Raw genomic sequence first — 15,099 nt, 5'->3', positions numbered from 1 at the left:
AGTCACACCCTTAACATGCTTAACAAACTACAGCACCCAGAATTCTTTGGGGGGAGCCATGAGTGGTATCATAGCGCTTTGGATGTGTGATGTGAATCTGGCCAGTGTTCTCCTCTCCACCACACCCAAGGGGAGCTGGCTAGCTTAGGGGTGCAGGGCAGGCCACATGTTGCACACAAAGCTCTGACCTCCTGACACCTGGTTGCTGCTCACTTACGGCTCTGCCAGGTACTAGTTTACTGCAGTATAGGGACCCTTTGAGTTAGGGATGAGTTTTCCAGAGAGTGAAGTGGGGCCTCTTGCACTCCGCCGCTTGTAGTTACTGGCAGATAGCTCACTAATTTGTCAACGGAAGAGATGGGCTTGTCTGAGGGTAGTGATAACTCGGGTGTCTCATTTGCCTGGAAAATTCAATAGTCTTATTAGAATACTAAGCAAAATAAACAAATATGGGAGTAGGATGGTGGTTTGTTTAATTCCACACTGGGAGAGGCCAGTGGAAGGCTGATTTCCCGCTTGCGAAAAGAGCTTGTAAACAAAGGTGAGCTCAAATGCTGTTGGGCAAGCTAACAAACAGTCCAGTTCCAAAGCCAGTTTTTGTGCAAGAGGGGTGACTTTTTGTACAAATGTATAGCAGTGTACAAAAAGTTCCGTCAGAATGGTTTATCCATGTAGTTCTCCTGGGGATAAGGATTCTATTCCTCTCCTTTTTAAGGTGTTGCCAGAAAGGGTACACGAAAATGTAACATTTATACGTGTTTGTCATCAGATTCCATGGGATCTTGCATCCTGTGAGATGCTGGATTTTGAGTGGTGAAGTTACTAGGCGGTGGGGTGATTAATTTCCCCCTCCCTGTTATTTTCTCTCTCCAAGTTACACACCGCCTGCTGCTTCTCCCTCCTAAGTTTTTCTTCCAGGATGAATGAAGTGAGCAATTTGGAGTGTGGAAATGGCCAGCAGGGAAAAGGTTACACACACACACACCCCTTCTCTGCTCACAAATTAAAGCGGCTTTTAAGTTAAATAATAATAATCAGAGCTGAGGCATGTAATATGCCATTTGGCTTGAATCAGCAAACAAGAATTGTGATGTTCTTGGAAATTTGCTTGTCAGCATTTGAAAATACAAACAAGGGAGATTTAGGCTTCTTGAGCTCCCTGCTGTTATACCCCATGACGAAAGTAAAAACAAAACAAAAAAATATCTGCATTGATGCAGATCATTGGTGTATTACATTAAAGCTTCCATCATTTGACTGCTGTTGCTAAGCAGCAACCAGGGAAGGGGATCATGCCCATGCTGATGGGTGCTAATGCCGCTGAGAGCCAGCAGATTTTGAAGGTTAGAAAGTGCAAGTACAAGAAGGAGAAGAAGACGTGCAAAGCTATTGTGTGGGTTGCCCTGACCACTGTATTTGCAGAGTAGCGTGAACCAATGATGTCATCAGAATGCGTCCTCTGCGGACTAAAGACCTCTGCAGAGGCAAATTCTCCCAGCAAGCTCCTCTTTCAGATAACCTAGCACAGTGGCTCATAACACTGCATGGAAAATGCAATGGAGGTTGTAAAATGCAGTGGTCAGATTACTGGCTGGAGTTCCATTTAGATACAGTATCTCATGTTTTAAAACACCTGTATTGGTCGTCAGTTTGTTTCTAGGCCCAATTCAAAGGGCAAACATTAGTATGTGATACCCAAAAGAAGACAGCTAGTGAAAGTTCCAGTTGCCATTTGAATATAATACACAAACATTTCAGAACCCTGCATTTATTTCCCCAGTATTTCCCCAATAATCATAGCTGTCAACTTTTCCCTTTTCTTGTGAGGAATCCTATTAGGAATAAGGGAATTTCCCTTAAAAGGGGGGAAAGTTGACAGCTATGCCAATAATACTCACATGAGAGTCGCTGTAGTAGTTAAAGCTAAGAAGAATTCTAATTTTTTGAGAATATACCTTGCATTTTATATAACACAGTTTCCAAACAGCAAAGTGATACTGGGTTAGCTGTTATGTTTTGGACATTAACAATTACTGCTTAGTAGTATCTGAAGGAGTGTGCATGCACACGAAAGCTCACACCAAGAACAAACTTAGTTGGTCTCTAAGGTGCTACTTGAAGGAATTTTTTATTTTATTTTATTTTGTTTTGCTTAGTAGTGGTAACATTCTCTGGGCCTGTGCCTAATGGAATCTGTTGAAAAATGGGTAATGTTTAATGCATGCTGTTTTGTACATTAGAAGATGTGATTAGGCTGCTGAGTAATGGGTTTGTGAATGCAAGTGCTTTCCTTTCCTTTACAATTGCTCAGGACTTGAATGTTAATTTTTGATATTTTGCAGGAAATGGAATTTTTGGATATTACAAGCATTCGAGATACTAGAATAGGGAAATTTGCAAAGATTCCGAAGGTGAGTTTGTGGCATAATGTATAGGATTAGTAATTGTTACCCATGCAGTGCTCATTGGGAGGTGCCATTGTAACTTGTTAATTAGCTTCTCTCCCTCTCATATTGACTGAGCTGTTCTTTTCAATTATGGTAGCAAATTGTGTGTTTTGTAACACGGGACTGTATCAAATGTGTGACCAGTGAAACATGTATCCTTTCTTGCGCTGCTAAATTTGGGAGTGGACAGTGGGTGCAAAATCTGAAAAGGTTCAGGAGAAGCTGCTAAACAATGCTTATGTAAGAGGTTACAAAATAGGTAAAATCAAATGGGGGAAAAGTTTAAGTCTGGTGAATAAATGGGCATGCGTAGGCCCACGTTTAAAAGAGAGAGAAAACATTCCCAAGAAAGCTAAAGTTGGTGCAAGCAATATCCAGTGTGCATGGGGTGTTTTTGTCAAAATCAGCAAAGTCCCACATTAACAAGACAACGTCTCATAGTCCTTGTTTTTAGGGCAAAATTATACATGGTGAAAAACAATGGGTTGCTGCAAAAATATTAGCCCCATGTGAAGTTTTTTCCCTTCCTTTCCATAAATGTGTGGTAAAACTTACCTGTGGGCTGGCATCAAGAACCAAAGGTGTGAAACAAGATAAGGAAACATACACGTTTCCTGATAACTGTGGTACTGAAATTTTCACTATAAAAGACAATTTCTTTTTTTAAAAAAATATTATTTTTATTGATTTTCCAAATTATTAAAAATCAAACCAAATTACTTAATTTAATACAATTTCTTAAAACCAGGTTTTCCCGCTCTTGTTGCAATCATATGTCCAATATATTCCCCCATAGCTGCTCAGTTCTTATTTAGTCTCCAGTTGACATCCTTCACTTGCCATTAAACCATTCTTCTACCTGTCCGCTTTTTCACCTTACAATCAGCGCCACATTTTCCTCTTGTCAATATATAATCCATTTCACTTGTAGCCCTTCATGTACATTTTTGTTCCAGACTTGGAGTGTTAAAAGAGTTCATTTCTTTCTCTCGTTATTCAATTCTTTGCAGTGTTTATCTGTGTGGTACAAGGTCACATTCCATTCAGTTCCACTGTTATCAGGCTGACATGCGAACCACAGCCATAAATATCTCACAGAGTGAACTTTCCAGACATCTACCATTAAATTCCCCTCTGGAGTTCTTTCTCGGCACACAATACACAGCAGAAACTTTCCTAAGAATCAGCCTCTCTTCAGCAACTATCCAGTTGTGGGTCATTTTTCTTCCCATCCCCCCACCCACTGCATTTCTCCAACAACACCCTGGTCTGGCAGTGGTAATGAATAAAATCCATTCAGCCTCGGTCACCGGGGGGGGGGATAGCAAAACCATATTAAATTCCTTGTAAAGCATAAATCAAAGCCCCCCTCCCCAGGGGTGTACAAAGGGAGGGCAGGGGGCAGTCCGCCCCGGGTGCCACCCTGGGGGGTGACAAGATCACCCGCTGCCTCCCCCCCAGCTGTAGAACGGCTGAGGGTATGGGCACCGCACGTGCGGCGTCTGTACAGACTGCGCACGCACAGCAGCCCATACGGACGGTGCTCAAGCGGCAGTCCATACAGGCTGCTGCGTGTGTGCTGCCGGGTGGTTCGCCACACCCCTCAGCGCCATGCCACGGGTGACGGAGAGGCTTCCTCTGCAACTGCCCCTCCCCATTTTTGAAGTGTCAAACAAAGTAGCAACTACACATGTCTCTTCATTGTAGGGGAGGACAAGAAATAGAAAGACCATTAGAAAACCATAAGAAAGCACAAAGCTCCTTGTCCTCCCTCTTTCCTTTGAAGCAGAAGAAGAAGAGTTTGGATTTCATATCCTGCTTTATCACTACCCGAAGGAGTCTCAAAGCGGCTAACATTCTCCTTTCCCTTCCTCCCCCACAACAAACACTCTGTGAGGTGAGTGGGGCTGAGAGACTTCAAAGAAGTGTGACTAGCCCAAGGTCACCCGGCAGTTGCATGTGGAGGAGCGGAGACACGAACCCGGTTCCCCAGATTACGAGTCTACCGCTCTTAACCACTACACCACACTGGCTCTCTTGAGGCTCTTGTATGGATTCTCAAGCTTCAGAAAACATTCAAATACCTCCAGAAAACCAGTCCCGGTTATTTCGGCAGCTGATTGATTGTAGCCTCTTAGTATATGTTGCTTAGAGAGCGCCTCTTGATTAATGCCAGTTATCCAGATTGAAGAGGAACCTTCCACAAATCATGCCGGTAATGGAGGCTCGTCCATGGCAGCGGCACACTGCTAGATGTCTCCTGTTCTGCCTTTCAAGTTGGCAGGCAAGGAATTGCACGACACTGCAGGATGCAGTGAACTCCCCACTGAAGAGCATCGAGAGGATTTATGCCTCATTTCCTCTCTTCCCCTGCCTGAACTTCTCTGCAGCCCCCAGAGGGCTGCAGGGAACAACCACCATTGATAATGGGCGTGGCCAGAAACAATGGAGGAGACAATCTCAACACAAAGCTGCCATTATTTTCTGACAGCTCTGAGCTTATTGTAACATCTGATCCTGTTACAGTATTTCTGTAAGAAGTTCAATAATCTATGCTGGGGTGGGAGCATGCTAAACTTTTCTGTAAACTAGGTATGGGGAACTAGTGACTCCAGATGCTCCTAAATCACATCTGTGTCAGCCAGCACTGAGAAGATAAGAGTTGTAATCCAACAACATCTGGAAGGCCACGGGTTTCCCATTCCTTTAATAAACAGTAAATGAATAAAGTACTACACTATTCAATGAGTAAAGGGAATTATAATTTTTTTAATGCTATATTGGTTAATGTTTTCTGATCTTCAAGCTGAAACATTCCACTTTGAATTTCAAGCAAAGGTTTCACCCAGAGGCAACTTGTCCTCCCCTCTGCATTCCTACTTGGGATGTTCATGTTTGTTTATCCTTTGCAGAGCCAGAAGCTCCGAGACGTTTTCAATCTGGATTTCCCAGACAACAATTTCTTTCTCAAGACATTGACTGTGGTTTCTGGTCCTGATTTGGTGGACCTCACCTTTCACAATTTTGTTTCCTATAAAGAAAATGTTGGAAAGGTATTGAAAAACTATAAAAGGGGTTGGGTTGGGGCATCATGAAGAGTTCTGAAACTGACTCCAAAAAGAGTGATGGGAAGATGGGCAAACTGTCCACTAGTGACTTGTTTTTCAAAGAGTGATCACATGTTATTCACAAAAAAAGAGCAGTTTATGCTGCCCTGCTCCTCAATTATCCTGGTAGTTTGTGCAGGCAAAAAGATAAATGGAACTTCCATGCCAAGTCACTGAGAAAGCCAGTAAAATATTTGAAGTGCTGGGTTTGGCTATGAGAGATTAATGTTTAATCCCTGCCTGGCCATAAAGTTTGCTGGATGCTTTGCACGACACACCTGTTTTCAGCTTGAGAAAACAGGAATTGGGAAAATTATGACTGCTTATTTACCTTCAGCTCTTTGGAGGAAAGACAGAATATAAGTTAATTAATAAATAAACTTTTGTGGGTTTTTTTTTTACCTAGATGCCCTTTATTTATTATGGACAGGTACCTGTAAGATGTACTGAACTGCCCTTTTTAATTTTGAGAAGGTGGGTCAAACAGGGAAAAGAATAATTTGTTCCACTAAAATCCTGATTTAAAGCTTAAATACCAGAAACTAAATATCATTTATTTCAATGGCTGTCTAGCTGGAGGGCATCACTTTAGAAAGGATAACAAGGGCAGAGAATGAACAAGTTCCATGTGGAACTTGGCCATAACACACTTGTTCAGTGGCACTGGAAGTGAGGGTGTTGCACAATTCATTTTCCAGTCTTTCAATGTGTACACACATCTTGTTTTTTCAGGCTTGGGCAGATGATATCATGGTCATTTCTAGGAACCCCTTTGTATATAATGCTTCCCGCTGTTCCTTCCTGGACAGAATGTAAGTAGTTCTCAAATAACTCCATACTACCAAGTGTTTTCTGTTATTCCTTCAAATAGCATGCTAAAGTGTTGAGTGCCAACAGAAAGGGCGGTCACTGAGACAGAAGGGATAAGACTTGGGGTGCTTAGGGAAACCCTAAAGTTTGCAAAGAACAAAACAACGGTTTAAAAGTCAGGTATCAGTGCCTCGCCCCCCCCCCAAAGCCAGCCCAGTGAGGACAGAGCATGTTCTGTAGCTATGGAATACTGGATGCCAGCAGGAAAAAGGAAAACTGGAAGAGAGGGTTGGATGTCCTGTTTCGGTCCCTTAGGTCATATAGTGTCCCAAAGAAGGACGTGGCTAGCTAGGACCTGATCAGGCGATGATACACTGCAAGCACGTACCATTCCAACTGTTACACTTCTTTTGTATTTTGATGACATGAAACTAGTCATGTGCGGAGATGAGAGGAATGTACTATAAACAATTCAATCCAGAAAGCTTAAGTATGGTATCAACAGAAGATTATTTTTAGCATCATGATGCTAATTCTCTGGCAAGTTCCACTGACTTGTATTAATCATCTCAATAGGAAATGTTGTTGCCTTTGAGTTTAGCTTGGGATGTCAGTAAACAAGATGCCCAAATCTCAGTTTCAATTCACTTCACGATTCCCTGTGATTGCAAATGCGACGAGTCTGTGGAATTTAATAACTTTTCCAATCAATGTGGAATCCAATTTCAGCTTTAAATCTAACAATAATTCACCTCAGGCTTTTTAATGGTTATCTTATTTTTCTCTATTGTTATGGCTACCATACTTCCTTGTTCCGTTTTTTTTCCTCTTAGCCAAGGATTGTCTATTTTGAATGTTTCCACAGACTGGTGAAGCTGAAACTGCAACTGAATAGTGAGGGGAAAATCCCTGTTAGGAAGTGAGTATGGCATGTGCATTGTGCTTCTTTTGACTAATGATGGTGTGTGACAGACTTGAATGACTGCACCATCAAGGGAAACTTCTTGGACAAATGGCTGCCCAGGGGTTCTTTTGAGAGGGGATGCTTAGAGAGGTCCAGTCTGATATACAGTTCAGAGGGCTGAGGTAAAATTTACCAGGTTTCAAATCCCAGGACAAATCAAGCTGTTCTACAGCACTTGCTATATGTTGTGAAACCAGGTTTGCCTCAACTTAATTGTTTATTTATCTGTTTGTTGCATTTATACTCTGCCTTTCCTCCAACAACCTTAAGGTGGCATGAACAGTTTCCCCTACCCCAAGTACCGGTATATCCTCTCAGGAAGCCTGTGAAGTCACATCCATACCATACTTTTAAAGCACATTTAAAGCGCATGGCTTCCCCCAAAGAATCCCGGGAACTGTAGTTTACTCCTAACAGAGCTACAGCACCCTTTAAAAACTACAGTTCCCAGGGTTCTTTGGGGGAAGCCATGTGCTTTAAATGTATGGTGTGGTACACATTAGGCTGAGAGAATGTGACTAGCTTAAGGTCATCCACTGAATTTCAAAGCTGAATGAAAATTTGAAACGATCCAGGCCTTGAACAACTTCATCCCCCTGGCTTCCAGTCCCAATAAGACTCACTCTCCCTGGCTTCCTCACTTGGGGGAAAATAAATAATAATAACAATTTTAAAATTATTATTATTATTAATAATAATAATAATAATAATCACCCAACAAAAACAATAGTAAGGATAGCAGAAGACAGGTTGCCTTTTCATTTATCTGCAGAGGAAGATAACTTGGTAGCATTCAACGTCAGATTGGCAAGAAAAAGGCTCCTGAATTTATGGAGTCCTCAAAAACACTTTCATTGCCAGATGCCAGATTGCCAGAAACAAAGAACTGCTGAGGGGTGTGACACTTTGTCTCTTAGTGAGGCAAGTCATCTACTCTACTCTGCCACAACATAAAAAAGGATAACATGAACTGCTTGTCTTTTCTCAGTCAGTTACTCCTAATAATAATAATAATAATAATAATAATAATAATAATATTTATTATTTGTACCCCGCCCATCTGCTGGATTTCCCCAGCCACTCTGGGCGGCTTCCAACAAAAATCAAATACATTAAAAGAAAAGGGGAAGGAAATTTCAGATAACTTGATAGTTCTGGTTGCATTGTTGGAGCCTATGCTGAACTAGTTCATTGGAGACAACTAATGGCCTCTATGTTGGGCAATTTGCCATTTTCTCTGTATGGACTACCTTTCCTACTGGAAGTTTCCCCAAATAGCTCTTCCCCAATAACTTTTCCTCTCACTTGCCCTTTTCTTTCTCTTTCAGTATTTTTCAAGCATTTCCTGCAGACAGAAAAAGGGTAGAAGCAGCATTAAGTGCTTGCCATCTTCCGAAGGGCAAGGTAAGAAGTATATTCTCCATAGCCCAGGCCTCATAGTCCACAAACATGTCTGCACAACAAATTTATATTAATTTTATACCAGCTTATGTCTTCTTCCAAATACTTTTGGGAATTGTAGGTTGGAAAGTTCTGTTACAGGTGCCTAACTCCCCTCACAATGCTGTAGTTCCCAGGTTCCTTGAGGAAACTGAATGGCAGTTAAACCAATTAAATTCTATGAAGTATAGATGCCCATTGCTAACACATCAGTAAAACAGCTGTAAAAAAGTCAGTTTTCCAGAGAACCTCGTGGATTACTGTACAGTATACAGTGCACAACACTACAGGTACCTATTTAGAGCTAAAATGCACATAATGTTAAATGTATCTTTGTATTTAACTAGCTGTGTGTGTGTGTGTGTGTGTGTGTGTGTGTGGAGGGTGTGTGTGTCTGATGATTATTTGGATTGCAGGAACTGTGAAGAGAGAATTTACCAAGGTCCAACTCAATAGATCCCTCTTGGTTTGTCTCAGCCTTAGAATCTCTGTGCTCAGCCTCAGAAAGTATTTGTGTTCAGTGAGAAGTCTCAGTCGTAGAATACACACACACAAAAAAATTAAAACAAGAATGTGTATGAATGCATGTAGAGAACAGTGTATTTATTCTTCACTATTGAACGATGTGTACCTGGCACATTATTTTTATTATTTATTAAATTTGTTAGTTGCTTTATCCTGCCAAGACAAACCAAAACGACTCACAAACAACCAAATGAACAACAACAAAACCCCACATAGATGCACTGAAACCAAGTGGTGGTGGAGGTAGAAATACATTTAAAGCATACATATCTGGGCCTGGGCAGGGAAAGGGCATCCAGGACAGAGGGCCCAGCTTCCAGGGTAGGCTTTGGGCCCCTTCATTTTGGAAATGAAATCCACAAAAGGGTTGATAAGTCATCAAGAATTGCTGTTCTGCTTCCAGAATGATGGCATCAATCCAGAGGACTTCCCTGAAGCTGTGTACAAAACATTCCTGATGAATCTATGTCCTCGCCCAGAGATTGACGAGATATTTACCTCACAGTAAGCCTCCATTATGTAGCAGCCAGCATGTGTGGGAGAGAAGGGGTACTGCACAGGCAAAGGGAGGCTGTGAGAACCAGCTGAAATTTTGCAGACTGCTTGATTGACAGCACTGTTACATTTTAAATGAAAAAGTGGTGAAGGGTAGCAAGATTATCCCTATTCCTCCCAACATTTTGTTAACATTGGCCACTATCCAGCACAGAATTAAGTGGGCTTACGGTCAGGCTAAATGTGAGCGTGCTGTTGCCATCTCTCACTATAATGTCTAGTTATCCCCATAACTTCTACTTAGGCCAACATTGCAGTGCATGTTTTTCCTGCACCCACTTCATGCTATTGGATGACCATTTTAGCATGATAAAACCCCAGTCCCCCCGCATCTCGTAGTACTGCTGATACCAAATGTAAAGTATCAGACAGGGCAAGGGTAAGAAGGAACTAGTCATGTCAAAACCACAAATGAGTGTAGGAAAAGTTGTCTCACTGCTAAGAGGGATCTAAAGACACCACTCTCTATTTGTCCTTTTTCCATTGTCTCTGCTTAGCCATTCGAAAGCCAAGCCGTACATGACCAAAGACCACTTGACAAAATTCATTAACAAGAAACAGCGAGATTCTCACCTCAATGACATGCTTTTCCCCCCTGCCAAGCCACAGCAGGTACAGGGTCTCATAGATAAATATGAGCCCAGTGGGATGAATATTCAAAGAGGTGAGTTAATTTTTTTCCATCAGCAGAAGTATTTATCGTAATATTGTTGTTATTATTTCTATATAGTGGATGCGGGTGGCGCTGTGGGTTAAACCACAGAGCCTAGGGCTTGCCGATCAGAAGGTCGGCGGTTCAAATCCCCGTGACAGGGTGAGCTCCCGTTGCTCAGTCCCAGCTCCTGCCAACCTAGCAATTCGAAAGCATGTCAAAGTGCAAGTAGATAAATAGGTACCACTCTGGCGGGAAGGTGAACGGTGTTTCCGTGAGCTGCTCTGGTTCACCAAAAGTGGCTTAGTCATGCTGGCCACGTGACCCGGAAGCTGTACGCCGGCTCCCTCGGCCAATAAAGCAAGATGAGCGCCGCAATCCCAGAGGCGTCTGTGACTGGACCTAATGGTCAGGAGTCCCTTTACCTTTACCTTTACAATTCCAGGGGAAAAAAACCTAAATGGATTACAACCATTCTTAAAACATCAAATGTAGCATTACAAAAGATCAAAATAAAACATTACAAATGAAAACCAGATAGAGATGGTCATAGAGGTCCCCTTTTTAAGGCAGCCAGGGCTGGCCTGCCCACAAGGCTAAGTGAGGCAATTGCTTCAGGGCAGGAGGCTCAGGACAGCTGGGAAGGACAGTGGATCTGGGTCCCTGAGGAGCTCCCTCCCTGCCTCCTCTTCTGGCGCCATCCCTGACTCGCCTCATCCCACTCACCACTGGCCTCCATTTTGGCCTCCTTTTTACTGGTGATGGTGGCAGGGGGTGGTGGCGGAGGATGAGGAGTTGTGGGTGGTGCAAAGTCATCGGGGGAAGGGGAGCAATCTGTTTATTACATGGAGATCTTTCAGTAGCCTGGGTGTAGGGCAGCTTAATATCATTGGGTGTATCTGACTAAATAATACTCAGAGTAGCCCCACTGAAATCAATCACTCATTGCTTAGATGGGCAGGAATATGCAAACTCAGTTCCTCCAGGCCCTTGTATTTTGTTTCCAGCAATAGTAACATTTTAAAAATTACATATCTTGCAGGGCAGCTGTCTCCAGAAGGAATGGTTTGGTTCCTGTGTGGTCCTGAAAACAGTATAGTATCACAGGACAAACTCCTGCTGCACCAAGATATGAGCCAGCCACTCTCTCACTACTTCATCAACTCGTCCCACAACACCTACCTAACGGGTATGCAGCCATGAGGAGACATGTCCATTTCTACTAGCTGTTGTATTGCAAGAGGGTAGCTACTGACCCTTGACTTAGCTTTGTAGCTTTCTTTATGAAAACTGTTCATCAGGTCACGGCTTATTTATCACTAGCAGGGAATGTCTGGCAATGCCTGGGAATTTGTAGAAACCAAAAAATATTACAATTTTTAAATTTGTGAATGGATCTGTCATACCAGAAAACAGGTAAAGTCATATTTTGGTCCACCATCTTGAATCAAAATGGCACTCAGCATCCAAACATTGATGAAGACATCTGCCCCTACCTTAGGAACCCTCATGTCAAGTTTGGTAATGAAGTGGCTGAACCTATGGTAAAAACCAGGTTAAGTCATGTCAAAATCACATTTTGGTCTGCCATCTTGATTCAAAGTGGCATCCAGCATCTAGATGTAGATGAAAACCATTGCCCCCTCCTCGGCAACCCTTGTGCCAAGATTGGTGATGATATTTTGAAAGATGTCCAAACAAATAGGGAACAGATGGACAAACTATTGTCCAAAATTTATAGTAGAATAGTCCGTAACTATCTTTATTTATATGTGTGACACTGGCTTGATTGTGCTGTAAATATTGCTTCATGTTCCTTTTACGTATATGCTCTACTTATAGTTATTTATGCTTTGCTACAGTCCACATCTACTTCTGTCTGCCTATTCTGAAATAAGTTATATAACAATTCTTTTTTTAAAAAAAGGGTTTTAAAAATATAACAATTTTCAATACAACCCACAATCATATAGCATTGTATGTGTGTGTAAGAAAATATTTATAATTTCAATTGTGTCATGGGTGAATTAAAGTTTTCTGAATTTTTGGAAACGGAGAAGTCACAAGTCATTTTTTAAAAAGAAATAAAAGTTTTAAATATTTGTGTAACATAAATGAGTTTCCCTTCTCTTCATTCAAAGGTTATGGCTGCATAGATGGTGATGACAGTATTATCCCTCCCCCTTTTTTTGCAGCTGGACAATTTTCTGGAATCTCCTCTCCTGAAATGTATCGGCAGACCCTATTGGCTGGCTGCCGCTGTGTGGAACTTGATTGCTGGAAGGGGCGTCCTCCAGATGAGGAGCCTATTATCACCCATGGATTCACCATGACAACTGAAATATTGTTCAAGGTACAGATATCTTTAGATGGTTTTTTTGTACCTTTTGTTTTTAGAGATTTCACAAAATTTCAAAACACAAATTTAAAAAATACTGAAAACATCAACATTCATAGAAGAAACAGAAAAATGTAACAAACCTAGTCAGATAAAGCAGATAAAATATGTGAAAATAAAATAATCTTCGCCTGGTGCCAAAGTGACATCAGATTTGATTCCAGGTGAGTGCAGTGGTGGAGGAACCCTCTCCGGCACCCGGGGTGGGACCTGGCAGTGCACGTGCGACATTCATATGTTCTGCGCACGTGCGACATCCCGTACAGACTGTGCACGTGCAGCATCCCATACAGTTGCTGTGTGAGAGGTAGCCCGTACGGACACCAATACGGACGGCAGCCCATACGGACGCCACGCGAGCAGTGCCCATACTAACCGCGCGCACCCTTGACCGCTCTACAGTGGTGGGGCAGCAGGACATCTTGTCACACACACACCCCAGAGTGGTGCCTGGTGCAGACCCCCTCTGCCCCCCCTTCATACGCCCCTGGGTGAGTGTACCTGGCAAGGACATTAAAAAAAACAACAGTCCACCGCCACTGAGAAACATCTTCCTGATAGCCACTCAGTGTATCTACCTCAGGTGGTGGGAGAACCCAGAACAGGGACTCTGATGAGTATTTTAGCTGAGGCAGAGACACTGGGAGACAGGGAATCTTTCAGGTGTTCTTGACTCGAAGGGCTTTAAATGTCGAAAGTATCAATTGTTCATTACATTGTTTTACATATGTATTTTTAGCGTGGCCATTAACAAGGCCATTAACACACCAACACAGAGCCTAGGGCTTGCCAATCAGAAGGTTGGCGGTTCGAATCCCCGCGATGGGGTGAGCTCCCGTTGCTCGGTCCCTGCTCCTGCCAACCTAGCAGTTCGAAAGCACCCCAAAAAGTGCAAGTAGATAAATAGGTACCGCTCCATTGGGAAAGTAAACAGCGTTTCCGTGCGCGGCTCTTGTTCGCCAGAAGCGGCTTAGTCATGCTGGCCACATGACCTGGAAGCTGTACGCCGGCTCCCTCTGCCAATAAAGCGAGATGAGTGACGCAACCCCAGAGTCGTCCGCGACTGGACCTAACGGTCAGGGGTCCCTTTACCTTTACCTTTACTCTTCTATGTCATCTGACATCAAATAAAATACAGTAAAATGTATTTTCTTTGTGGCTTACAGTTATGAATCTACTTCCTTTTTATTTTATTTTGCTGGTAAAATGGGGCATGTCTTACAAAGCTGAATAGTTTTAATTTAACACCAAAGATACACCAATATTGCAAACTGAAAACCTGGGTCTTATGCAGGCACAGGCAAACTTGGCCCTCCAGATGTTTTGGGACTACAACTCCCATCATCCCTAGCTAACAGGACCAGTGGTCAGGGATGATGGGAGTTGTAGTCCCAAAACATCTGGAGGGCCAAGTTTGCCCTATGCCTGGTCTTACATATGCAAGTTTAATACTTAGAACATAAACATAATTAGTGACCCAACTATCTGCTCAATGTCTGCTATGTGACCCGGAGTCCTGATGTCTACCTGCATTTTTTCTCTCCCAAGCTTTTTGAAGACGTTGCAAAGCCTTTTTTTCTGGATGCAAAAGTGCGCAAAGCATATCTGTTCTGGCAGGCATATCCAGCTAGATTATAGTGGACTAGCACCTCCAACAGTAATTGCATCAGCATCAGCAGGGAATGAGCAAACATGAAAGGCCGTTTTCCCTTCTCCTACTTTAATGATTAGCTTCTCTATTATGCTTGTGGTTTTGGTGTTCATAATTTCACATTCCAGATCTTATGACATCACGGTCCCCTTTACACTGCACCACCCAATCTGCAAAACAAGTAGAGTGCTATTGTGCTTCACTGGAGCTATAATTGCATGGAAGGATTGCTCTGCACCACAACAATGAACCTTGCAAAGGAATTACAGGCCATTAACACAGCATGCACCTTTCATTATGGCTTAAGTAATGTATGTTTCCTCCCCTCTTCCCATGGCTGCCTTCCTCTCCAAAATAGCTGTAGGTGGGGGAGGTGACACTCTCCTGCTTTCAACCTGCAGCACTTTCCTTTGAAATGTAGATTAAGTATAGTGGCACCGTAACAGCCTCCTCCTAGTTCTCTGCTGCTTGTTCAATCAGGAGCAGTTGCTTAGCAAGAGGTAATATCAAGTCCTAGGCCATGCATATCAAGGCTCAGCTTCCACAAAGA

At 42.7% G+C, this 15,099-nt stretch overlaps 1 protein-coding gene across 1 annotated transcript in view; it reads left to right on the top strand.

Moving 5' to 3' along the window:
* PLCB2 (phospholipase C beta 2) overlaps positions 1 to 15,099 on the top strand; it is a 53,376-nt gene that overhangs the window by 10,140 nt on the left and 28,137 nt on the right. Inside the window, exons 3-11 of the mRNA XM_033145138.1 lie at positions 2,343 to 2,411; positions 5,360 to 5,500; positions 6,287 to 6,366; positions 7,230 to 7,283; positions 8,657 to 8,732; positions 9,697 to 9,797; positions 10,346 to 10,512; positions 11,543 to 11,689; positions 12,696 to 12,853. Coding sequence (XP_033001029.1) covers positions 2,343 to 2,411; positions 5,360 to 5,500; positions 6,287 to 6,366; positions 7,230 to 7,283; positions 8,657 to 8,732; positions 9,697 to 9,797; positions 10,346 to 10,512; positions 11,543 to 11,689; positions 12,696 to 12,853 — 993 coding nt within the window. The remainder of the gene's footprint in view (positions 1 to 2,342; positions 2,412 to 5,359; positions 5,501 to 6,286; positions 6,367 to 7,229; positions 7,284 to 8,656; positions 8,733 to 9,696; positions 9,798 to 10,345; positions 10,513 to 11,542; positions 11,690 to 12,695; positions 12,854 to 15,099) is intronic.

The sequence above is a fragment of the Lacerta agilis genome, chromosome 1 (assembly GCF_009819535.1).
Source record: "Lacerta agilis isolate rLacAgi1 chromosome 1, rLacAgi1.pri, whole genome shotgun sequence".
Classification (NCBI taxonomy): domain Eukaryota; kingdom Metazoa; phylum Chordata; class Lepidosauria; order Squamata; family Lacertidae; genus Lacerta; species Lacerta agilis.
The sequence above is the reverse complement of the archived record's forward strand: the minus strand, read 5'-3'. Positions and strand labels throughout refer to the sequence as shown.